At 37.2% G+C, this 27,853-nt stretch overlaps 1 protein-coding gene across 1 annotated transcript in view; it reads right to left on the reverse strand.

Moving 5' to 3' along the window:
* Positions 1–27,853, reverse strand: part of MALRD1 (MAM and LDL receptor class A domain containing 1) — a 587,465-nt gene that overhangs the window by 96,396 nt on the left and 463,216 nt on the right. The window contains exons 34-36 of the mRNA XM_089906459.1: positions 27,402–27,603; positions 11,838–12,101; positions 2,849–2,974 (exon numbers count right to left, since the gene is read on the reverse strand). Of these exons, the coding sequence (XP_089762585.1) occupies positions 2,849–2,974; positions 11,838–12,101; positions 27,402–27,603 (592 nt within the window). The remainder of the gene's footprint in view (positions 1–2,848; positions 2,975–11,837; positions 12,102–27,401; positions 27,604–27,853) is intronic.

Raw genomic sequence — 27,853 nt, forward strand, 5'->3', positions numbered from 1 at the left:
AATTTTACACTAGCGAATGGTATGCATAAAGTATTAAATGATTGTTCTCATCCATCTCTCTATATTTGGAGGTTCTTTGAGTTTGCCATGAAACCTAATTTCTATTACCACTGCTCTCTCTCCAAATTCTTCTCTTTCTTTTATTTTCCCTCTTCTGTCATCATGATCACCATCACCACTACTGTTTACTGAAGACTTGCTCTATGTCAGAGATTGTCCCAAGAGTTTTACTGGTGTTACTTCATTTATTCCTCACAACATTATGTGGTATATCCCATACTTACCCTTTTTTTTTTTTTTTTTACAGAGGAAGAAACTGATCAATAATATAATGTGCTCAAGTTAATAGCAAGGGAGCACCAGATATTCAACTAAATTCTGGTCCTCTAATTCTAAAGCCTGTTAGTATAAAAATGTCAAATAATTATTCAGTTCAGAATTTCTATCACCCCTTGTGTTTCTTGATATTATGGGATCAAGAACCCTTTTGAATTGTATGGTATTTATGCGTTGTCATGGATTAAATATATATATATATATATATATATATATATATATATACACACACACACAATAAACTACATGTAGTTTCAGGAGCTCTGTGGATTATAAGAGTTCACCAGAAGCTTGTGCAGCAAACCAAATTCCTAGTGGGCATGGACTGTTCCTTTATCTTGAAATCCCAGCACAAGAACTGCAGGAGGGATTAACCATATTTCAGAAACTTGAAGTAACTTCACAGTACTTGTATGAGAAGTTTTGTGTTATGTTTTGGTTTGGTTTTCAAAAGCTTCTGAAACTTTGTTAAGCTATATTGTTATTATTCATATATTAAGTTAATAATATCTCATCCTATAATTGTATATTTTTAGTGCCTTTCCCTAATTCTCCTTCAAACAGGTGATTATCATAATTACAGTATCACCTTAACATAACCTTTATTAACCTCTACTACTGCAGATGACTGGAAAAAGACTTTCAATTTACATTAACTTGGATGTATCCTGTTCAATAATTTGCTGTTGCCTAAGCAACCAAAAGTTGCAAATAATATGCCTTTTTAATGTAATTTGGGAATAGATAGGACTCATTGAAATATACTTAACCTGCAACACTCATGCAATGCCTGAGCTTGATGTTTTTGTTAATGACTTAAACCTTGAGGTGAGGGGAGACCAGATGCTCACCATCTGTTGTGTGATCACTGGGAGAATTACTGGATGCTTTAAGGACTGGCCTCATAAATGTCTATGAAATGCTGACCTTAAAAGAATATGATGCTTGAAAAGAGAGAGGAAGGTGGAATGTGCATGGGCACAGCATGGGTGAGACTTAAAGGTTTTCTTAAAAACAGTGACTTTATCATATTTGATTGACAAACTAAAAAGCATAGAAAATATAAATAAGAGAATGCATAATGTAATACGGATCTTATTTCTGAGAACTGTTTCACTAGTTCTTTATTTCATTTTAACCCAATAGCTGTGGCAATATGACCTATACTTTGTAAATGAACTAAATGAATCGGTGAGTGACAGAAATGATGGACAACAAAAACGTGTTCTATATTATTACCTATAGGTTGTCTATCACGCAGGATGAATGACAGGTCTTCTGTTTTCTGTTTCTTTGTATTTTTAAATATAGAACATGTCAAAGCAGACAATGAACCGTAACATGTTACAATATATTTGTTCTCATATAGGTCTATCCTCAAGAAAATCTCATTTTTATGTAAATACGTTTGGGTACTGGACATAAGTGCTGTGTCTTAATAGTTTCAAAGAATGGAATTATCTCATTAATATCTTTCTTACTCTGAAGAGAGTAACAGAATTTCCTTTCGGGTATCTAATCTGATGTATAAGCATGCATAGTAGAGAAGTAATGCCAAAGAGCATTCATCTTCATGTATTTTATGGAATCAGATTTGTGCACTTCTTGATTTCCTTTTGTACTCATAAAATTCAGTGCTGCACAAGTACTCATTTTTAGTAGCATAAAAAAAGATATTTTTTGCACTATGATTTTATTTGAATTATCATGCTTTTGTCACTTATAATATTCTTCTATCTTGAAAGATACAAAAATATATTCTTTCCTAGTTTTGATATGAAATATCCCCAATTTATTTAGAAAATATGATTGAATACATCTTTTATCACCAATTTATATTATTGTTTAGTTGTGACATTTACATTGCCCCTAACTATCTTTTATTTTATATATCTCCTGCATGAAATAAAAATTCAATTACTCAGGAGAGATGTTAACAATGGACTATAATAAATTAGAGACTATTAAAGCAGTTTTGATAAAAGTATAATCACAAAAACACATTATCAGGTCTTATAAATGTTCTAGGGTCAGAAGAAAGAAAAATGTTTAAAAGTTAGTCTGAAGTTAAATAAATTGACTTTTAAGCATGACTAGATCAATGCAAATAGGGAGCTCTTATGAAGAAGTGAGAAAAATTACAATTTAAAAAAATTAATAACATATTAGATTGTGTAGGGGTTTCCCTATTATAGAAACCAGCAATTTGCATAGAAGAGATTATTAAATGCTAATGATGTTAAGTTATATTATATTAAATTAAAATGGTTTTTTAAATTTCATGAACATGGTTTATGTAGAGTATACATGAATTCATTATATTATATACTTGTACATTTTTTATAAATGTAGCAAATTAATGTTAACATTCTTCCTGCCCCCAAACCAATAATAGTAATTCAATTATTCCATGCTTGATATTATTTAGAATTTCAAGTTTTAATATTTTTATTGTGTGCAGGTTAAGTTATTGGCTTATATTACAAAGAATATTTTAATGGATATACAGTACCTAAGCAGCTGGATTCATCAGGCTGGAAATCCATGCAGTCGGCAAAACCATCACAGCGCTTGTGTACTGGGATACAGCTGTTAGAAGAGGCACACATCAAAGCTCCAACAGAACAATTTTCATTGGCTGAAAAGAAGAACAATAATTATCACCGCTTTTAAAAAACAAATTTCTTCTAATAAAATAATAAGACAGTTTATTGTTTTGCCCCTCATTTTGCTAGCCTTACATTTAAACTATATATTAGAGTTCTTGGTGAAGGAAACTTCAATTTATTAAATTAAAAATTTCTTCACAAAAAGTTTGTCAATAGAATCATCTCCCAGTTGTGCCTTATGTAGTATTATTCGTGTATGTGTGTATAAAATGCATTGTATGTACTATATAGTCCAAACTGATTTTAGACTAGAGTCAAATTTAATAGCAAGGCAGATCTCTGTACTTCTGTTGCTCCCCTAACATCTCTATATTATGTGCAACTGAACTAACAGAGACTGTAATTTGTTTGAATGTTCATCCATTTCCAACTGGGTTATAAGTCATGGGTAGTCACTGGGTATCTGTTAGATCTGGGTAGTGATGTAGATCACTGCAGCCCAAGGTAATATGAATGTGTGCCTTTATAGCATTGCCAGTGCATGATGTAGGTATTTTACTAATTTCAGAGTCTCTTGTTGGTTTGATTTCAAGGGACAAGCATACATCTTGTGCATAGGACTTTGGTTGTTTCAGAAAATTGTCCTTATCAATGAACCCATCAATGATACTGACAGTTCAATGGCAATCTATTTCTGCAAAGTACTTGACCTCTCTTGGATGCTACCCTTAGTCCTGTAACCGTTTTCTTGTGTTCCTTCCTCTTGCTCTGTAGTCTTTCCAGGATCATAACTTCCTGTAAGGCAGTGGACTGTTCTACACTCCTTTTACGAGTTAGGGTTAAACCAGAACCCTTCATCCCAGGCCACCATCATGCATTTCCAGTCTCCTGTTTGCTTCAGAACCTGCAAACCGGCAGGCTTGGTTCTATTCCAGTTTTGTTCCAGCCCTATATTAATTATGTCCCTGAGCCTTTTTAGGGTCATTTCTTCTATCTAGCATTGTTATGTGCTTGGAGTAGAGGGAAAGTGTCAAAGAATGAACCTACTGCACCATCTTGTCAGGATTTCTGGATCGATTTCAAAAGCACTAAATAATAATGATATTGATCTAAACTGAATTTCTATTCCTGTTCCTTTGAGCCCTGGGTTTCTGCAGAGATATGTGGAAGGCAGCAGTGAAGAGCCAGGGCTTTCTGGCACTTACCCCAGGTTCAACAAGAATAGCTCTGCTTCTCTCTGATGCACTTAATGGTTTCATATACAATATCTTATTTGAATACTTTAACCCAAACCTATTGCCAAAAATTTAAAAAGGATTGATCCGGAAAGTTACTTCTACTGGAATAAAGACAATTAAGTTCAAATTTCTCAAGCTAAATTGATAGTTTAGAAGACTCAGGAGTAAATATCCCCATGCATGGGTCTTGCACAGATTTTGTCAGTTCAGTCACAAATTTTTCTTTTTTTAAAGTATATTTATGGGCTGGAAGGAGCTGTTTATTTGAGTTATCATAGGTTACTGACAAAGTTCAGTTTGAGAACTGCCTATCAAAATTTTTTGTCAAGTGGAACATAAAAATGTTTTTTAAGGCACCCCAATGTACATTGCAGCACTATTTACAATACCCAGGACATGAAAGCAAACTAAATGTCCATCAACGAGGAATGGATAAAGATGTGGTACATATATACAGTGGAATATTACTCAGCTGTAAAAAAGAACAAAATAATGCCATTTGCAGCAACATGGTTGGACCTAGAGATTGTCATACTGAGTGAAGTAAGTCAGACACAGAAAGCCAAATATCATATGATATCGCTTATATGTGGAATCTTAAAAAAGGATATAAATGAACTTATTTACAAAACAGAAGTAGAGTGACAGATATAGAAAACAAACTTATGGTTACCAGAGGATAAGGAGGGGGAGGGATAAACTGGGAGATTGGGATGACATATACACGCTACTATATATAAAATAGGTAACTAATAAGAACCTACTGTATAGCACAGGGAACTCTACTCAATACTTTGTAGTGAGTGGGAAAAGAATCTAAAAAAAGAGTGGATATATGTATATGTATAACTGATTCACTTTGCTGTACACCTGAAACTAACACAACATTATAAATCAGCTATACTCCAATAAATTTTTTTTAAAAAGGTATGTATTTCCATTGACTAAAAATGCTGGATCTGAAAAATTAAAGTGATACTCCTCATTGAGCAATTCTTCCTGCTAGAACATTAATTCACACCAATAAATATTATTGAGGTGCCACTATAAGTAAGACATTATGCCTAGCACTTCCACTGGTGAGTGCAGGAGAGAAATTTTTTAAAACAGTAACCAAAACATATACAGCAACAAAAGCAAGATAACAATATAAGAATGATTAATGGTTCAAAATAATAATAAGAGAAATGTCATACAGCCAGGCTTAGAAAAGCATTCGTATAGATAAGTATGATAAAAATAAGAGATTCCTTTAGCATAGGGAAGTCTGTAAAGGGTGAAAGTAAGAATAGAGTCTTGAGATATGTTTTAAATTTTAATGTTTCCAGAGAATAGCCATCTAGCAGAGTGGGAATCAAGTCTACAGATTGGGAATCAATAAGTTTGATACTAGAACAGTGAGTAAAAGCAGTTTGCCTTGGACTGGGGAGTTTGTGTGAAGAGGTAGGACAGACAAATCTAAAAAATGAGGCTGAAACCGGATTGTAGAAATGGCTAAGGTGTCAGGAGAAGAGATGATCTTTAAGCTTTTCCAAAGGGTGACATAATTTAGGATATGTAATACATCAACAAGATAAATAATATTCCAAACCAAGTAAACTAAGAAATAGGATAATTTTCCAACTCCTATAAGATGAAGAGATATTTGTAAAAACTGAACGTGTGAATATATACATGCCTCAATATATCCATGTATGTGTATGTATACATATTTTCTTATCATTGTTTTTCATTGCAAGGAGCTGAGGGACCATACAAGATAATAGTTTTATGGTTTTAAACAATATAATGTGTTGAAATTTGAATACAAAGATGACAGATACTCATCTACTTGTAAAGCATTATTTTGGACGTTTCTTCTCTCAGAAATACTAATCCAATCCATATTCCTTAACCTAATTTCCAGTGTGACTGAGAGCTTATTTTCAAGTTGACTGTACAATGAAGAGTTCTAACTTGTAATCGGTATAAATGCTCAACTATGGCCCAAACAGCATTGAAACACATAAAAAGTATATAAGAAAATAAATGGTTTCATTTGTAGAAAGTTTTACTTTTTCATTTTTATCAAAAGTTTAGTTTAGATAGTTAAAAATTGGCCTTTCACTTTAAGAAATTTGAAACTAAAATCTTAGTTTCTGTGGCATTTTAAATGGTATAACATTAAAGTTAGTATTTATTAATTTCCTTTTAAAAGTGGGTTGAGGGCTTCCTTGGTGGCGCAGTGGTTGAGAGTCCGCCTGCCGATGCAGTGGACACGGGTTCGTGCCCCGGTCCGGGAAGATCCCACATGCCGCAGAGCGGCTGGGCCCGTGAGCCATGGCCGCTGAGCCTGCGCGTCCGGAGCCTGTGCTCCGCAACGGGAGAGGCCATAACAGTGAGAGGCCTGCGTACCGCAAAAAAAAAAAAAAAAAAAAAAGTGGGTTGAAAATAAATTATGTATGCAATTAATACTTATTATAACACCTATACAACAAAGGACTGAATGTAGCAAAGTAAATGGAATCATTAGTTTCTTTTTATCCTCCATTATTAACACATACACAACAAAAATATTTTCCGAAATTAGTCCAAATAAGTTATAAATAAAATTTATAGGAAGCTCAGGTTTCAAAATGTTGCCCTGGACAATACCTACTTTTGCCACATTCTCTTTCAAACATTATGGTTTAATGTCTATAAAAATACTTATTTCAATCTGTCATCATCCTAGACGTTCATACTCTTTCTAATCGAAATAAGCTAAGTAACACAGAGAATTTTATGGCTTTTAGCTCATTCACTCAGGTAGATGATACATTAAAGATAAACACTTCATGAATGGCTCATCGGAGTTACTTCCATAAAGCAAAATCCCTTTTGAAGATTATAGTTGCCTCATAAGAAATATACACAAAAGTAAAGCATGTATGACTATGGGTGTGTATCCATTTACTACTAAAATGAAACTCATGTATGTAGCAGATTAAGGTTTCTAACAGCAAAGAAACTATGATCTTGGCCATGGGAATAAAGGCTACAAGCCCTTCAAGGCAGACACACGCGTAGCATGGAGCAGGATGGATATGTGTTCTATCCCTGAACTAAAACCAATCACTACTCTTATAGAAATATCTTAGCAGCTTAAATAATTTTAATAAAACTATAAATATAATTTAAAGTGGAAAGGATAATAATGTATTACGTTTGTATTATGCACTTTACCATATTAATTCATTTAATTCTCCAATACCTCTGTAAAAAAGACTTAATCTCTATGATTTTAATGTTGAGTAAACTGAGAAACACTCTTGTTAGAAGCTGTCAAATGCAGAGGATGATCTTTACAGTGTGATGGAGAAGCACCAAAGGATGCTGAGATCCTAGCTAACAAATTGAAAGTCCAATAATAAAACTGTGGATGATCAAGGCTGATCCACAAGTCTTAGGAGCATGATCCATTCCCAATCTTCAGAAGTGACACTCCACTTGATAAGACGTATTGATTACTATTGGAACATAAAGTTAGATAATAGGAAAACTATGCACTTCTCCATCTGTTTTTCCCATTATCTCTATTATTGATGGATAATGTGCCTCTCCTGAGCCATTCTCCATCTTCTCTCCCTGCTCTGAGCCCTGGGAGGTTGAACTCTAAGGATACATCAACATGCTTCTTTGCCTTCTAGCTTTGGTTGGGTTTGGTTGATAGGTAGCACCAGCAAGACGTTGATGCAGAGAGAAGAGACTGTGAGCTTACCACTGGTTAGTGGCTCCGTAACCAAATGCCACTCCTTTTATCAGGTAGCTCTCCTTGACTCTAGATTCAGGCAACTGTTCCCTCCTCTCACATCCCTTGTTCTATGGATGATAAAAGGCCCCGCTGTTACTATTCCTTATGGTTTCCCTATGCATATTATTTCCTTAATAAATAATCCCTTTATTAAAACAATCTCAAATTATACAATATCAACGTGCCATCAATTTCTTGCTAGGATATTGACCGATACATCTGATGAAATCAAAATCTTCTTGGTGAATAGATTGCTATCAGAGGAATATCAATGAGAAGAATGTTCCTGGTTTTGTGTTATTTTCCTATATAATTAAACCATACTTATTTTTCCATTTATTTTAGGGAAAGGAAATATTTTTGGTAAAGTATCACTTCAGTGTATAAAAAAACATGTTTCCAGTGGAAAGACAACATTAAATATGAATTATTTTTAAATTTGGACTTATCACATGCTTTGTTTGAGCATTCTGATCACTAAACATGTATTTTTGCAAGAATAAAAGGCTTTCAAATATCAATTGCTATCGATTTTCCAGCATAAAATTGCAAACTTCTCAGAATTCTATTCCTACAACATTTAAATACGTGCAAGCCTCACAAAACCAACAAACCAAAGAACCAAACCTCTTATTTTATCCTATACCCCACTCGAAATGCCAACTTCCTGAAGTCTTCTGTAGCCGGTTTCCCTCTGCCATTTCCCATCTTCTCCACAAAAGACTGACATCACAATTCTGCTCCAAGACCACCAGCAACCATTTGTGCTTTTTCCCAGTCTGTATTTTTTAGTCCTAATCTTACATGATCTCTCAGAAACATTTGAACCTTTGAATACTCTCTGATACGTAGGCTTTCTACCTTTAATTTAAGATCATCACTCTCTTTTGGTTGCCCTCCTATGTCTATGACCACATCTCCGTGTCTTTCGATGTTTGGTTTTTCTTAACAGTCCTTTACGTGTTCCTTAGGATTCTGTCTGCCACCTTACCTTTTTCCTCTCTCCATTATCTCATCTATATCCACAGCTTGAATCATCGTATGCTGATAGCTATGTATCTTTATATATCTTCCTTTAGCTCATTCCTGAGCTCCAGACATCCATTTATAAACACATCCTGAACGTTTCACATGGATGTGCCACAGATACCATAAATACAACATGTTTAAAAATGAAGCCACATTCTTACCCTAAGAGGTCCTTCTCCTATTTTTACCAGCTCAAGGAATGGTTGATTAGCCGTCTTGTTGCCCACATCAGAAACTTGGAAACTATTTTTCATTACTTTCTCCTCCTCTTCACTTGAATGTCTCTTAAATCTATTCATAATCTTACCTCATGCCATTAATCTACTCAATCCCTTTATATTTCCACTGTAACATCTCCTAACCAGTCCCCCATCCTCACTGCAATCCATTCCATGTACTACTTAAACGCTTCTTCCTGGCATGATGGGCTGGATTCTTCAAGACCTAGTCCCTGCTCATCTCTCCCAACCTATTTCTGCAAAAGTCCCTGTACCACAAACTCTACTCTAGTTATATGAAATATCTTTCAATCAAACAACTTTTTCTCTATTCTTGGAACATTCTCCACTGGAATCAAGCATCTCTACTTGCCTAATGACTACCTGTCTTTCCAAATTTGGCTCTGCAATCATTTTTCTTGTTAAAATTTATAGACTCCCTAGCACCATAGTTAGGGAGTACCCTATGTTATTCAATAACACTGTTTTTATCTCTGTCATAGAACTTATCACATGGTATCCCAACTATCACTAATCTCCTTCACTAATATGTAATGTATCTAACAACCTGAGCTTGTACCATGTCATGTCCATCTGGATCGCCAATGTCCAATACAACAAGTGGCATAAATTACATCCTTAATGAAGATTTGTGATGAATGAAGGAAGGAAGGAAGGAAGGAAGGAAGGAAGGAAGGAGAGTTTATAAAATACCATTCTAAATAAATAGGTGAGCTCAGGGGGAGGGAAAAAAACTGTTATGCTTTCAATTGTTTGGTAAATTGTCACCATCAGATGCTTTTATTCTGTAATTTTGCTCTAGCATTTTGTCCATGGTTTATTTTCATGCAATTTTCCCTACAGAGTCCCAACTCAATAAATATTTTGGACATGGAGAGAAGCAATTCGTTTACAGTGCCATCTATTCCTAATGTGGACTTATTTCCCCTTGGAAGCAGAATTTCATATATTACTATCTCATCGAACACCAATTTTCCAACATATGTCTAAAAGTATAAGGATACAGTACCTTCCTAAGCTTCTCTTTAAATAGCATTGTTATTTGAAGTCAAATACCATATGACTATATTGAACTTAATCTGATGTCTATCAGCCAAATTCCATCAGAGCCTTGATGGGAACAGGGATAAGTAACTTGGCTTCCTCTTCCTCATTCACCTCCATTTGTTTAACTTGCTCCTAAGAAAATATTATAAGACCTCACAAATCGGCTTTATTATAGAAAGAATATACATGTAGGAAATAACAGGGAGATAGAAGGCCAATCTCCAAACCTAAACCAGCAAAAGAAATTCACTGATTTAAGGCAAAAACCTTCAAAAATCCAAAAGTCATCTTCCTTTTCCTTTATTCATCTTCACATCTTTTCCAGTAGTTATCATAATTCTGGATACCCACACAAAACAGGGCACTGAAATACCCTTCTATTTCTCCCAATATCCCCCTCTTACAGTTACCTTCCAAACTTTACTGCTGCCCCCCACAAAAAAGTGGCCACTAACATAGGGCTTATGGAGCTCTATCATTGCAGCCCAAATACAGCATGTTATAATGTGAAACCAAGCAAACAAGGAATTAAATAAAATGTTAGTGATGCTTTGACTCCACCACGATTATGTACTCACCTTAAAAATTTGTGTAATTTGTATAATTACTTAATGAACACTCTTCCTTCCCTATCTGACATAGGCTAATTATAATAAAGACAGAAATTGACGGATGCAGGACTGGGAATTTTATACTCATTCTCTCAAATCTGCACAGCCCTGTAAGTTAGGTATTACATGGATGGTAAGACTGACTCAAATAATGTTGCCCAGATTGTACAGGTAGTAAGTGATAAGGATAAGGTCAACCCTAATGTTCCACAGATTTACTTCTACATTAACTCTTTCCGGTTTTTTTTTTTTTTTTTATCTTTGGCTGCGCTGGGTCTCCGCCGCTGCGCGACGGCGCCCCCGACCGCGGAGAACGGAGCTCCAGGCGCACCGGCCCCAGCAGCTGTGGCACGCAGGCTCCGCAGCCGTGGCTGGCGGGCCCCAGAGCACAGGCTCAGCAGCCACGGCGCATGGGCCAAGCCGCTCTGCGGCGTGCGGGATCCTCCCGGACCAGGGCCCGAACCCGCGTCCCCCGCACTGGCAGGCGGACCCCCATCTGCATTAACTCTAATGACGTAACATCTACCCAGGTCCAGGTCCTTCCCCTAGCTACATCTATTCACTACAATGGATATTTGCCCATTTGCTCGAGCCATCTTCATGAACATTTACGGTGGGAAGAAATTATAATTACATGTCTTCAATCCATTCCCACAAACGTTTGTTAAAAAGATAATGGATACATAAGAGCATCCCCTACATGAATGACCCAGTTGTAAATAAAAAAGGAAATCACACGCATTTAACGGAGATTAGTGTGACTACAAACAAAATGTTTCCAGAAATGCTAAGCGAGGACAATATGCTTTGTTTAGCAATATAACACAAACAACTATGTTACTTCTGATACGATCATGGTAACACTCTAGAGAACTTTGCTTTATCTGTCGTGCTCTCTCTATCATTTCCGAACAGCGTTTCTCCCCTGGCACACTGAGTGAATGAAAATAACTCACAGCAGCCGGATTCGTCTTCATTAAGGTGACAGTCAGGCACTCCATCACATAGCAGGAGGGATGGGATACACTCGTTGGTAGAGCACTGGAACTTCATTTGATCACAGAGCTGAGGAGGGGGGCTGAGAGAACAATCCATTTCATCAGATCCATCTATGCAGTCTTCCTGTCCATTACATTTCCCTGAGAGGGGCACACACTGGAGTGTGTAGACACAAGAAAACTGATCAGCTTCACACGGTGACGGCTGTATTGTGACAGGACCTAAAAAGAGAGCCAGTCATTTTCACATTAGGGGAGTTATCTCTCTGTCTAGTGTTGAAACATTATAGGATACTCTCATTCTCGCATAAACATGAAACATTTAGCTAATTTAAGTAAATCAATTTTCTATTAGGAGTAATATGAACTCTAACAAAACAGGCCAACATGATTAGAGAATACACCTTATCTTAACCTCAGAAACATTTATATAAAGGGCATCATTACTGTGAAAAAATGACACTTTCAAATAAAAGAAGAAATTTTGATTCATGCTCTTAAATTTGACCATCAGATTTTCCTTGAGGAGTAAAGATACCTTTATACAGTAAGTTAGGCACTTTGAAAAGTTGCAATCACAATTTTAAAATTTAAGTAAATTGGCATTATGTCATTATATCAGTATACAGTTTAGTAACTGTTTCTTAGTGGCCTCAGCTAGGGGAATTTGGCTCCTGAGAACTTGGGGAGGACTGAGTCACAGAACTGAGGTCTGCTACGGTTTTGTCACACTGCTCTTTGCCCTTGAGTCATGATCACATTTCAAAGGTCTAAAAAGTGCAGATATGTGTAGCCATATCTAAAGTGCAGATGCAATCATAGTTTAAGCTAAGATATTACACTAGTGAGAATCTTCAAGATAATGTAATTCACACCCAACCAACCCATTTTATAGATGAGGATACTGAGGCTCATAAATTTTTAGCATCCAAAGACATGATGTAAATTTAATGGGCTTTTATCATGTGAAACTGTTCCATAGCAATGGTTTAAGTCAACACTTAAAGCATGAGCAAAGAGTGTTGACTTGCTGCTGTTTCTAGAGGTCAGGGGATATCTGTGAACATACAGGATTGCACTAATTTGCTGGAACGTTATTAGTGGAACAGTTCTTATACTTCGTATCGTCTCTGGGACAGATGTTGACGGGCTCATCAGTATTTTAAGGGAAAAGAAAATCGAAAGTAGTGGGGACCAGTTCGGGAACACCTTATTTTGTGTTTTTTACATTTTAAAACTACTATTATTTATGGATAATATAAGAACGATTTGTTTTATACATAAGGATGGTGGTGTGAATTCATTTTAGAAATGAAATTTAAAAGTTACTCTCCCTTACCACTCACTCAGTAGTGGTGACATATCTAGAATATATTTAAATTCAAACTCTGTGATGCAAGTCATGTATATAAGACAATCTTTGTTCATGGAAATAAGCATATTTAAGTGGGAGAGGGATAAATGTATGACTTTGAGACGTTTGTGTCATGTTCTTATTTAACTACCTAAGTCATAGCAGTGCATACAATTGCAGTGTTCCAATGGAAACGTTCTGAATTCAAACTTAGAAAGTAAATTGGATTTCAATTTTTATAAATTTATATGTATAACATATATATATCTTTTGATATTTAACTATTTAACCATGGTCAAATAAATAGTTTCTCTTCATTCTTTTTATTAATCTCACATTGAAGACAGGGCAGACATCCTTACTTTCGTTTCTTTCTCAAATATTTTATGGACTAAACTTTCATCTTTATACACTCACCTCAAGGTTGAACCTCAACTGTAGGTTGAAAAGGCTGAATAAACGTTTTGCATGTGATGAAAATCTATAACCAACCTTAGTAATACAACTATTACTTAGCTAAGCTAAGGTACCGACCTTTTGTTGGGAATAACAACAAAAGGGAATAATTTTCTCTATTTCAAGGCAAGCTTCTCACCTTATTCAAAATGAGTCGCATGTGTGTGTTCCTTTATATTTTTGCTTACATCTGATATGCAAAGTAAAGTTCTCTCTTTTATCTGGAGGCAGCAATTCTGTTAAATTCTAGAATCATTTATATCAAAAGATATTCAAACTCACTTGTTCTAGGTCCTTCTTTACAAGAAAACTGGTGGGCTTTACTGTCTGTAGTGGATTCTGTCTTGAATTGTCCAGAGTTTTCTATCAAGGCCCTCGTGCCCCCAGCTGCTGGGAGGTTACCAGATGACAGCTCACAGCTGAGCCTACCTCTAGGATTTTCCCTCTAAAGTCACACAGCCTCCCAGGATCGGCTCCCTTCATTGGGGATAAGATGGTCCAGCCCCTATGCATCAGTCTGGGACCAGTGCAGCTCCCGAGCTCCCCAGGGCATCAGCGTGAGACCCCCTATGGCACCTGTATCAGAGTTCAGCCCTCCCTCTGCCCAGCCCTGCTTCCTTCACTTCACAGGGGTTGTTCCTGGGGGAATTTCCAATAAACCTTTTGCATAGGAATCAGGGCCCCAGAGTTCACTTCCCTGGGAACCTAAGATACTATCCCACCATCAGAATGCATCTTGTTTTAAATTAAACGCCCTCCCCACACTGTCGAATCACTTCTCAAATTTTCCGTGGAAATACTTTTGTTGCAAGAGGACCTTGAACTTGCACCCCTAAAGGGACTCTAGGTAGACCCTTAGCCAGAAGTAGTTCTCCATAAGCTCAACATTTCTTTTAAGTCTCTTGTTTTATCGAAAATTCTACATTCTACGACATAGGACATTCAAGCTTTTTCACTCTAAAAGACTTCCTCCAGGAATTCAAATAAAATGAACACTCTTGGAAGATGTACTATGTATATCTTCTGAACTGAATGCCTTCTACTGCATACCCTCTTTGAGAAGTTGAGAAGGTTTCCCTAAAATTTTAATATTAACGTGTTTATTCTTGGGTATCACCCATGGAGTTACCTAATTAAGACAGTTAATGTCTTTCTCATATAATTCTATAAAAAATGAACGATATTAATTGTTCTCTTTTATAACCTGAAAAACGTTAGCACCACCTTAAATGCATATTACTAAGTGAAAACAGTCAATCTTAAAAGCCTACGTATTGTCTGACTCCAGCTTTATGATATTCTGGAAAAGGCAAACAGTGGATATTGTAAAATGGTCGTTGGTTACCCAGAGATGGTAGAAAGGAAGGGAGGAAAAAGGGGGGATTTTTAGAGCTGTAAAACTCTTCTTTATGGCTCTGTAATGGTGGATACATGCCATGGCACAGACTGAATGTTTACATCCCCCCCAAATTTCGTATGTTGAGACATAATTCCCAATGTGATGACATTTGGAGGTGGGGTTTTGGGAGCTGATTAGGTCATGAGAGTGGAGCCCTCAGGAATGCAATTAGTGCTCTTATTAAAACTGGCCCTTGCCCTTTCCACTTTGTGAGGACCCAGCAAGAAGGCACTGTTGAGGAAATAGTTTTGCACCAGACACCAAATCTGCCAGCATATTCGTCTTGGGCTTTCTAGCCTCCAAAACTATGAGAAAGAAATATTTGTTGTTTGTAGGCATCCAAGTCTATGATATTCCGTTACAGCATTCTGAACAGATTAAGACATGCCATTATACATTTGTCAAAACTCACAGAAATTATAATACCGAGAGTGAATGCTAATGTAAACTATGGGCTTTGGGTGACAGGGATGTGTCAGTGTTGATTAGTCAGCTGTAACAAACATAACATTATGGTGCTGGAAGGTTGATTATGGGGGAGGCAGGTGTACCCAAACTCTGTAATTTACACCTAATTTTGCTGTGAACTGAAAACTGTTTTAAAAAATAAAATGTGTGTGTGTATGAATCTCAGCACCAATATCCCTCAGAATCTACATTCTAGCCCAAGCTCTTCACTAGTGATGGAAAGGGTGGAGGAGAGACACAGGGCAGTGGATGTTGGGTTACCTACAACATGGAGCTGTGATGGAGCTCGCTCTCTCCCCCAACACACAGAGGCTCCAGACTCGAAAGGAAATCAAGAATATATTTTCCATGCTAGGGAAAATCAAGAGCTGAAGAAGCAGAACAGAACATATTAAGAGGCCCCCAAAGAGTTATCATTGTTACTCAGCATCAATATTTGCCACAATGATAGTGAATTCCTTCCTAACTATGAACAGTGACACCACTGCAAATGTCTGAAATTGCATAAAGGAAGAATTTTCTGCCTTCATATAACCTCAGATAATCTAAAACATACATGAATGTGGAAACATATACAAAAATATGAAATGTTAGAGCAGTTGCTGGTCATTTCTTTCTTGTCATGAGGCCTGGAACCCAGAGAGACCCCAGAGGATAAGAGATACATTCCTCTTTTATCATCTCCAGATGGTCCTACACTATATTTCCTGGTCTGACATGTCTGTGCTGGTATGGCCTCTTTTATTTGCAATGTTGGGCCAGGTTATGTACTTGACCTAATTTAATGCTATTGTTCACTGACAGCTCTATTCCATATTAACTGAACTTTATTTAATAGTCAAAGAATTCCCCAAATGTTAAACTCTTAACTTCTACTTTAGGGCCAATATTATTAAATAATTCCCCCTTTTAATTCCTGCTTCACATTGCTTCCAAAATACATTTCCTAAAGGAAGAATCCTGTTCAAAACTGGTTCTCCAATGCCTCACAGGGTGGTCCGCTGTCCTTACCAGATTAAGGTCCACTGCCCTGTGGTTATTCAATGACCTAACTCCTGACTCAGCCTCACCTATATTCTCCCAATAAAGCCTAAAATTGCAGAGGAAATCGCGACTATTTCAATTATGACTGTATTGTACTCTTTGCCACCTGGGATGGGGCAGGAAGGAGAACGCCGTTGTCATTCCTGTGAGTGGGAAGGTTTTCACTTACAGATATCATGAGTGGGTGTTTTGGCGCCTAAGATTACATCTTTGTCTCAGTGTAGAAGGCTTGAGATGGAGAGTGGGAAGCTGTCTCTTCATCACACACCACAAATATACACAATTGAAGGAAATCTAAGAGTCTGAGGCAATCGTCTGTGAGGGAATATTGCCGAATTTCAAGTACACTTTGGGGACACCTGTTTTACATGTCTCAGGCAGGTGAAATGAGAGAGAGGCAGGTACTGAGATGGAGATATCGAGGTGGGCAGTAGAGAAGACCACTCAGGAGTTAGACGTGGTGGTCTCTCAGAGATCTCCCAGCTGTATTGTCTCGACTGCCTCGATGAAAGAGAAACTACAGAAAGTGGCTGTGATACCCCATAACCTCCAGTTAACAGGGCATTGGCACTAAACACAAATACATACAACTATGTTTAACTTCATATTAACTTCTGAGGAATATGAATAAGCGGCTTCACCTAAAGTTTGGAGTGTTCTACATGACTGAATTAGTTTTACTTTTAAAACCACGTAATTTTAAGACTAATTTCTGCCTTTCTAATAAAATAATTTAAAGTGTACAGCTGTATAGCTGAAACTAACACGACACTGTAAACCAACTATACTCCAATAAAAATTGAAAAAAAAGGAAAATACACTTGAAGTCAAAAAGAACTACTAGAAATAGTAGTTCATTCATTGCTTAATAATAAACAAAAATTGATTTATTGAGAAGATAAAAAGTGATCACTTTAATGTGTGTTGGGTTATCTTGCCCCATATGAAACCCTACATGAGGCATACCCAACTAACATCACCTTAATTACATTGTAATCAGAAAGAGCAGAAAGGGCAAAATGCAAGATCTGGATGTTTCAGCCCTTGAACTGACCTCCTAGTTGATCAATCACCTGCTCCGTCGGGCAGAGAAGACCAACCATGGGCCTGTCATTCCTTTAGACCCCTTTTCATCAAAAACTGGTTATTTCTCTAAACTCATGCTTTCTATTTTGACCAAGTTTATATTAGTGAAAATGATAACTCATACATATAAACCTATTTATTTACTCTCTGTTAAGCCAAGAAACTTGTTTTTTGTTTTCTATTTTCCCATTTCCAACTATTTCCACAAAGAGTAACTGGTCTTTTCTAGGTAAAATGTTCTCATATGCCAATAAGATGCTCTCAGAAAAACTGGTCATTCTGTTGAAGTCACTTGCTTTCAATGAAAAAAAAACCAAAACTTTTCTTAAAACAGATTTTTTTAGTGAAGCAGTGTCACTTTCTTATTTTATTTCTTAGGCAACAAACAAACAAGCTTGTTTTCATAAAGTCTGAATGTTTTCCAGATAACAACATATGTGTTCCAGGGAATCAGGAAACCCATAATAGAAGTAGACTTTAATAGCCCAAGAGAACAAAACAGGCCCAGATTGACCTTGGCTATTGAAAAACTCCCAGAATCCCTCAGACACACTTGGTCTGGTAAAACACTGGCCCGCTGAATATTTCCAAGTAAAAAGAAAAGAGTCAGCAAAGGTTATGATAATTTTCAAAAATGACTATATGGTAGACAAATGACTAACTCACCATACCATATTTTATTTTAAATATACATATATATTTATATACTATGGATACATAAATATATATGATTATGTGGTAAACATCCTTGTTCATATAAAAGCATTCACCTTTAAGACAGTGTTGGGACAGTGAACTGTGGTTTATCTTCACATTCAATATGAGGAACTTGTCAAACCCAGGCTAATGGAGTATGGTTCCTACTGGGACTGATTTTTCCATGGTTGTCATTTAGATTTCTTCCCCCTAATTCAATAAAATTCCTTCCAGCCTGAAGATCAGCAGGAAACCCAATAAGAACCACCTCACAGTATAACAGACAAGCTCCACCAAATGTAGTTAAGAGGGAATCCAGGTCTTACTCCCATAAGCCTGCTTGGTATTAGCTTTTAATGCCATTTTCCAGTTCTTGTGTTTTTTCCTTCTAATCTAGTGTCCCTTCCAGGAATAAAGGGGAATTATCCCATCATTTGACAAACTGGGAGGACTTCACGGACTCTGACTGCAATAATAGATTTAAAACCTAATAATATTCTATAAGCCGATAAGTGAACCAGGATTGACTGATAATCATTTTCATTCCGCTTTTTGTACATTCATCGCTATCTGTTTAAAAATTAGGCCCATGAATCACTAACTGAATCAAAATTATAAAAATGACCCATGCGTTAAAACCATGTTCTAAATCATTTATCTACAGTGCTATATCTCTTCCGATATAAAATGGATATCTACTCTATATCATACACTTATTTCAAATTTATATTTTTATCAATCAACCTAAAGTTAAAGATACTCATACTCACTAAAATTTTCTTTAAAAGACAAGATAATGACAATGGAGATTTTTCAATGGAGAGGAACTGAAAATGACAGAAAACAAGCTACACATATCACAAAATACCATGTAAGATATATCACAGGAGAGCTGCAAACTTAAGGCCTTAACAATCTGGAAGAGAGTTTGGTTTCCTGCTGGGGATATTAAGGATAAATTCATGAAGAAGGTGGCTTTTGCTCTGCCCTTGAAAGTGAAAAAGGATTTACACAAGAGGAGATAAAGGGCAGGGCATCTCCAGCCTGAGAGCAGTAAGATTAAAGTCAATGAGATGAGAGGACAGAATATGGGACATGACTAGAGAAAGGCAAGAGGTCTTATTTTAAGGGATCATTTCATAACCAGAATCAGAGAGATAAGACAGGAGCTGCAACAAAGGATAAGAAACATATTCAGTAGGCAATTGACAGCCTCTAAGCATTTTTCTTCTTTACAACTTGTATGAATTTATGTATTTTGATTAGTCTCAGTTTTATTTCATCTCTCACCATTGGAGTATAGATAGAAAATTTATTGTTTCTGGTCAGCTTTGTAAATTGGTCCAGATGGTTGCAGAATACTCAAGCTCGATTATGATTTATTAAAAAAGAAGAGGAATGGTCGTCAGCCAGAGGTGGCTGATGTGGAAATTAGAAATGAAAGTGTAACTTAGAAGACTCTGAAGTTTAGACATATGATTTGGGCTTGGTCAACAGTATGCTTCCAACCAGCTCCTTTAATTTTAAGGGAGTGACAAAGGGACGATTAGAGATTACTCATAATGGTGGCAGGAAAGTAGATAGCCCAGCTCTGAAGGAAGTATTCATAGGCAGTGGACTTAGGTAGTTTCAACCTCTGGTTTACTCAGTCTTACTCACTCCCCACTTATTTTTCTGTCTTAGATTCTTAGTTTTACATTTAATTTTTGGAGCAATCCAATATTCTTTCAGTAAGCTTATTTTCTGCCTTTAAGTGAGCCCGAGTCAGGTTCTGTTGCTTGCAATAAAAAATTCTTTTTGTTATCGTGGTGAATAAGAAAAATGCAAGGTCTACTTTTCTGGAACTTACACTATAGTAGGGACTAGAAGATTAAGCCGGTAGTTACGTGTGTGTGTGTAAATTAGATAAGTCTGTTATGCAGCCATAACAGGGATTCCGATGAGTAATAAGAAGGCCTTGAAGTAGAGTTTGAGCTGTAAAATGGAACTGAGGGGGAAAAAAGAAGGCAGAATCTCTGGTTTCAAAGTGGATATTGAGAAAAGTATAAAGGCACTAAAAAATTGATGACATCTCTTTATGGTTCATAACCAAGAGGTTTCTGAGGCTTTTTTAAAAAATATAAACTCATACAAATGGTACAAATGTCCTTATTATGAGATAAGTTTTCATGAGCAAACTCTTCATCCATTATGAGAAGTAAATGTGCTCATTCTTTGCCCTGGACCACAGCCATAGTTTTCACTCCTCTGTCCAGCTGGGAGGAAAGGAGCATCATTAACCCTGAGGCTCCTTCCTCTGACGTGTGTGTTTGGCAGCCTGTTGTACTGCTTCACCAAAGCTGACTGTGTGCTTTTCTTCTCAAATACACCTTCAGTGAGGTCATACTGGCAACCTGAAATTAACCATGCTGGGGTATTTAACCAAGGAAATAGGGAAATGCTACACATCAGGGATTTCTTTCCCCCTTGAGAGCTAGTCTACCAACACACCACTGAATGTTTCTTATGAATATTCATTGATGGCTCAATAAGTTACTTCCATATACTTGATGCTGCCTTCAAGTCAAATGAAATCATCTTAGAACTATAGTTTTAGAGCTGAGAGAGTTTCAAATGCACTTTATAATATTTTAGGCTTCCACGTATGCATCATTATCCCAATATGTCCTTAGTTTGTAAATTCCTGGAGAGCTGGCGATAATATTATAGGCACATATGTCCTTCCAATCCAAATCCAGGACAGCACACAGCAGATTCTCAACTTTGACTAAATGAAGGGCAGACTTACTCAAGTTCACAAATACAGCAAGTAGCAAGAAGTCTTCTGTGTCTTCCTGCAATGACATTTCTGCCATAACCCTAGATCCCTTTGAACTCCCTCCTCATTCTCTCTGGACTCTCTTCTTTTCTATATCATTCTCTATGCCTTCCTTCTGCCTTCCTAATCCTCTTTTACAAACCAAGTCCCATATGATCATAAAACGCTAGACCTGAAAGGGACTTAAGAGATTGTCTATATCATTTCCCTGATGACAAAACATGGTCTAAGGAGTTTAAATTAGTTTCTTAAAATTATACAAGTATTTAGTGATACAGTCATGATTTAGACTCATGTCTCCAAATTTTTAGTATAGTTGTCATCTTTCTATCACTCAATATAGCCACACAGAATCTATTGGATTCTCTCTGTGTCTCTCTTTGTCTCTGTCTCTCTTACCTCCCAAACAAGGGTTTGAAAATAAGACTGGAGGCAGAGTTCATCGGTGGTAGTCGATAAATTCAGTTGATGACTTTTACTTATTCATCTGCTCATTTGACATATTTCTTTATTCATAGGACATGTTTATTGAGTAGCTCCTATATAACAGGACTCTTCTAGGCATGTAGAATACATCACTGAAGATGATATAAATGACGAAGATGATGAAAACGGACAAATGTCTCCATCTTTAAATAATTTGCATTCAAGAGAATATACCTGTCCTGGAAATGCTCCAGAGTAATACTTGCTGCTCAAATTCAGAGATGTGAAACAAGAATGAAAATCTCTATTCCAGAATGACGTGAGAGCCACTGTTGTTTAGCAGTGATAATATAAACAAGGAGAACTTGTGGCTGCTTATTCCCCTTGAATGCCTTATGAATTTCATTATTTGCTTGGCACCTTGCTAGTTACTCTCATTTTATATTTACCAAGTCAATTTAAAAAAGGATGCCCTAGGATAATATTTCTTTTCTTTGCATTCACTTCCTGAAGATCATTTTCTTTCAATTTAACAAAAAAATCTAGTTGGAAAGTTTGTTCATAAAGTTAATCCCTAAAACTGGAGTTTTCTTAGATTTAAAATCCATAGCAGCATCCCTTGTTATTTACTGTGTATTTAAATAATGGAGCATCAGACTCAGTACATTTCAATTAGGAATGTTAATCAGTAGAAGACAAGATGTTGCAGAATTATTCTTAGTTTTTTTTTTTGCCTGAAATAGTTAATGCTTTACAAAACAGAAGTAAAGTCATGGATGTAGAAAACAAACTTATGGTTACCAGGGGATAAGTGGGGGGAGGGATAAATTGGGAGATTGGGATTGACATATACACACTACTATATACAAAATAGATAACTAATAAGAACCTGCTGTATAGCACAGGGAGCTCTACTCAATAATCTATAATGGTCTGTGTGGGAAGAGAATCTAAAGAAAAAAAGAGTGGATATACGTATATGTATAACTGAATCACTTTGCTGTACACCTGAAGCTAACACAGCATTGTACATCAACTACGCTCCAATAAAAACTTTTTAAAAAATTAGTTACTGCAACTCTTTCCAGGAAAGGCACATTTCCTAAATCTTGATGATACTCATTTCATGGATAAGAAAAATGGGGTCAAGTGGGTAGTAAGTGTTTTAATGACAATTCGAACCCAGTTCTTGGTTATAAAGTAGACATCAGTGTTCCCAGTTGTACTAGTTTCCTAGGGATGCCATAACAAAGTACCAAAAACTGGATGGCTTAAAATGATAGACATTTATTCTCTCGCAGTTCCATAGGTCAGAAGTCTGAAATTCAAGGTGCTGACAGAGACACACTATCTCTGAAGGCTCTAGGGGAGAACCCAGTCCATTCCTTTCTCTAAGCTTCTGGTTTTCCTGGCCATCCTTGTCATGCCTTTACTCAGAGATGCACCACTTCAATCTCTGCCTCCTTCATCACATGATGTTCTTCCTGTGTGTCTGTTGCTGTGTCCCTTCTCCTCTCCTTAGAATGACTCCAGTAATATTATATTAAGGGCCAACCCTACTCCAGTATGACCTCATCTTAACTCGCATCTTAATTACATCTGCAAAGACCTTACTTCCAAATAAGCTCACATTTTGAGGACCTGGGAAGGCCATGGATTCGGAGGAGGACACTATTCAACCCAGAACACCAAAATAATCTGCTTCCTACCTATCATTCCCCTTCCAGCTGTGTCTACTGGTATTTGCCCCCTTATTAGACTCCTGAAAAAAATTCTGTAGATATGCACCATATCTTCAAGTATGCTACGTTTTCTCACTCACTGTTGCTTCAAATACTGTACAATGTCTTGTATAGTTTTAAAGGCAGCAATGTCCTACCAGCCCTGTAAAATGTTTCTTCACCAGGGAGAAAAATGTGTTCCTTCTTGTTTCAAATTATAGAACAAAAATAGAAAACACCTTCCACCCTGGAAGCTCACATGGTTAAAAAAACCAGACTCTATGAAAATAAATGCATTTCTCTGCCGACTCAGAATTGCTGGAGATGCTTTGTTGCATCAAGGATGTCTCCATTTAGAAAATGTTTCCCTGGGAAACCTGAAGTAATTAAAGGAAGGATAGAGAAGTAACAACGCAGAAACTAAAGATCTGTGGGGTAGGGGAGGGGTCGCCATTATAGGGCAGTCTTCTAAATGGAAAGAAAACTACAGGTAACTTATGGTGACAGATGCTGTAGTTCTACATCCCTTCATATTATGGGAGAGTGTATCTTATTGAGGGTGTGTGGGGAGAATGGTCAAAACAACCAAAAAACCTAATATGAGGTTGAAATGAAGTTGAGAGTTTTTAATCTTAGGATGCTGTTTTTAATCTTAGGATGTTAATCTGGACATCAGAAAATGTAATATGCTAAATGTAAACATCTGGATGCCTTATTATAGATTTGGAGAATATTATCTAAGTTAATTTAGCTTGCCTAGTTCACTTGAATCGAGACTGAGCTAATTAAGGAAAGATGGAAGCAGCAAGTATTCAATAGTTTTGATGGTAGAGAATTTTTCACATTCTCTGAGAGCTGAGCGAAGAAGGACACACATAGATGAATACTGGAAACATTTATCTAATCTTTCTCTTGCTTTGTTCAACAAATATTCATTGTAGAAGGCCCTGTACCATCTGAATTTTAACATTTTTTACAACTATATTCCATTGGAAAACTGTGTCCCATCCTGGGCATTTTCATTCAATAAAAATAGAATACTTGGAGAGAACTTCATTGAAATTTGATCAGTTTTAAATGTTATGTGATAATAATGCTTCCTTTATACAGTATTACTAGGAAATGAAGTTTTCCTTGCTAAGTGCTAACACTTCGAAGACCATTTTTACCAAACGTTTCAGAGGCATAAATATATAATTGCTATGTTTTTCTTTTTAACAAACCTTTAAAAATTCCATGTGAGGAGAGTGACATCAGAAAGATGGTAGAATAGGAGGTCCCTAGCTCACATCCCTCCAACCCCAAACAACAAACTAGCAGTCATCCATGGACAAAAGTGCCTTCGTGGGAGCTTTAGGGTCCTGGCAGGAGTTGTGAAACTCTGGTGAAGCCCAAGACCAGGGAGAGCTGCTTTGAGAAGGGAGGCCCATGCTCTGGTGGCAGGTTCACTGGAAGTGGTCCTGGATACAGACCAAAAGCAGCCCCATTTCCCAGTGGACTGAGCTACAGCCATGCTTGGCCACACTTCTACCACCAGCCCAACATGCCAAGAGGTGGGGGAGGGCCCATGCCTGTCTGTGCCCCATTAAGAGGCCGGCTGACCTTGGACTTGACTGAAGATCCTGCAGCATTCCCATGACCCAGTTCCAGCCCTGCTCTACTGCATTCCAGGAGTTAGTCCTGCCTACACACATTTGTGCCCCTGGAAGCAGGCCCGCTGACGTCAGTCCTGGCTGTGGACCGTGGAGCTGTCCTTTGACTAGTTCCAACCCTGCTCTACCACGGTTCAGCTCCTGCTCCCTCAGCAACCAGGAGGAGCCCTGTGTGTACTCCCAGTCACAGGCCTGCTGGCTTCAATCTGACCACGGTCCCTGAGGCGGCCTAGTGACCTGGCTTGAATCCCACATCATGTGATTCCCAGAGAACAAGAGAGAAAGAGAAAAAGGCAGAAAGTTTACCTAGAGAAATAATGGCCAAAAACATCCTAAATCTTGGAAGGGATATAGAAATCCAGACTCATGAAGCTCAAAAGTGCCCAAACAGGGCTTCCCTGGTGGCGCAGTGGTTGAGAGTCCGCCTGCCGATGCAGGGGACACGGGTTCGTGCCCCGGTCCGGGAGGATCCCACATGCCGCGGAGCGGCTGGGCCCGTGAGCCATGGCCGCTGAGCCTGCGCGTCCGGAGCCTGTGCTCCGCAACGGGAGAGGCCACAACAGTGAGAGGCCCGCGTACCGCAAAAAAAACAAAACAAAACAAAAAAAGTGCCCAAACAGGATCAGCTCAAAGAAGTCTACCCAGATACACATTATAATTAAATCATTAAGAGTCAAAGAAAAGAAAGAATTTTGAAAGCAGCAAGAGCAAAGTAACTTGCCACATACAAAAGAACCTCCATGAGGCTATCAGCAGATTTCTCAGCAGGATTTTTCAAGGGATTTTTTCCTGAGACGAACGGTGACAAAAATAATTTGGTTGCAGTTACAGGCACATTTGGAGGAAGGGAAGAGAAAATTAAGGAAGTTCGTTATAAACAGGCTCTATTTTCTGTTCAAAGGATATAAGAACATTGGCAGAGTGAAGAAAGTTCAAGGAAGAGACGAGGATTTGAGGATTGTTGTAGAAAAGTAGTGCCAGGGAATGGTCCTAAACCTGCATCTAGGACTGTTGGGAGTCCAGCTAAAGTGATAAGTTGAAATTTTTAGTGGTCCCAATGAGTATGACCAGTAGCAGTTTGAAAAATGCAAATAGCTACGGCTACTGTAAGTCAATTTCAAAGACTGATAAAGCCATTATACGGAACCTTAGCTAGATACTTGTATCTATTCTACAGGGATGGTCTGATAAATAAATGTGTTAATACTTGCAAAGTACTTAGCAGAGTTCCTGGAACATAATTAGGACCCAAATTTATGTTAAAATGAAAAAAAGAGGACAGAATTCAAAGTGCTTGATTAAGAATGGAATTGAGGTGTTAAATCATTAAATCTGAGACCATTAGCGGAAAAGTATAAAAAGGTTGTTTTATGGAAAAAAACAGGAAACATTGCAAATCTAGAGTTGCATTTTTTCTTATTACTTACGTTGGAAAACAGGTTTAGGAGGAGTAGAAGACATAAATGTAGAAGACATAATGATTAGATTATAGTTTTCAAAAAGTAGAAGACATAATGATTAGATTATATTTTTCAACCCTAAATTTTCAGAGGGGATGATAAAGTTCAGAATATAACTATGGGAGTTGGTTAATGAGGAAAAATATTTATGAAAGTTACTAGAATTTAAGAGGCCAATGTTTCACACAGTTTGATTCACCTGGAGGTTGAGATTGCCCAGGATTTAGAATCCAGTGGAAAACCATGAGAAAAAGAACCCAGATGTGTGGCTTTAAAAGAGAAGAAAATTTTGAATAAAGGCTGTAAGAACAGAATTTTGAAAGAGGCATGGAGTAGTCTGAAAGGCAATGACCCTACTCTCTAATGTTGATAACGTGAAGAATTTATAAGAGAACAAATAGCTACTTAAGTGGAAGCATCTTAAACATTAGAAATTCAGATTTCAGTTAAGCGAATGATTTCTAAGAAAAGGAGTTACTGACAAGACTTTTTTATTCTTTATGCAATAGAATCAGAGTTCTAGATTGTAGTGTAAAAACAGAAGGGAAATGGCCCAGGGAAAGGGAAAAGCTAATATGGATGGAAAAGACTGTCTGGAAGATGACAGGTGAACAGAGGAATCTTTACCTCGTGCAGTTGTTGTGAACCTTTGGAAATAAAGAAAGTAGACAATAAAGCTATACTGATGGAACTAAATTTTCTCTGGGTTTCTTAAAGAATTTTAGTCTAAGCTATTCTGTTGCCTAGAGGATATGAAAATTTCATGATAAAGTTTCATGGGGAGAAAAACTTTACCTCCGACAGTACATACTGTTCTTTCTACAATGTATGAGTAGGACTGGACGTGAAAAGAAATGCAATGCCTCAGAAAATCCCCATTCTTCTATATTCAGATATTTAAAACAATCCTTGAACATCCCATTTTCTGAAGGGATGGCTTACCTCCAAATATACATTCTGGGGTAAAGGAGATGTCATCAAGGGCAATAAAGATGTTCTCTTTTCCGCTCAGATCAGCTTCAAATGCCACCTTAAATGGACTGTTACTGGAGAGAGGTACATGTCCATACATCCAACCGGTTCTTTTATTGCCAATCACTGACCACACCAGGATGTTTAGTCCAGATTCCTCAACAGTATACACCTAAAAATGGGGAAGAAAAAGAAACAAACAGAGAAAAATCAACTCTTCATTGTTTGGATGTTAGAGGCATATGGGCATCCAGGTTGTTGTTGAAAGAATGGAATCTAGCAATGCGACAGCTCAATAATAATACTTTTAATCATCCTTGATGTACAATCTGTTCTATAACACAGTGGGCAAGATCCAGCTTATACTCAGGCAAGCTGTGGTTATAAAGTGAGACTATGGATGTTATATTTCCTTTGGTGAG

The sequence above is a fragment of the Delphinapterus leucas genome, chromosome 2, assembly GCF_059928025.1.
Source record: "Delphinapterus leucas isolate spDelLeu-1000000601 "Yukka" chromosome 2, BTC_Dleu_Yukka2, whole genome shotgun sequence".
NCBI lineage: Eukaryota > Metazoa > Chordata > Mammalia > Artiodactyla > Monodontidae > Delphinapterus > Delphinapterus leucas.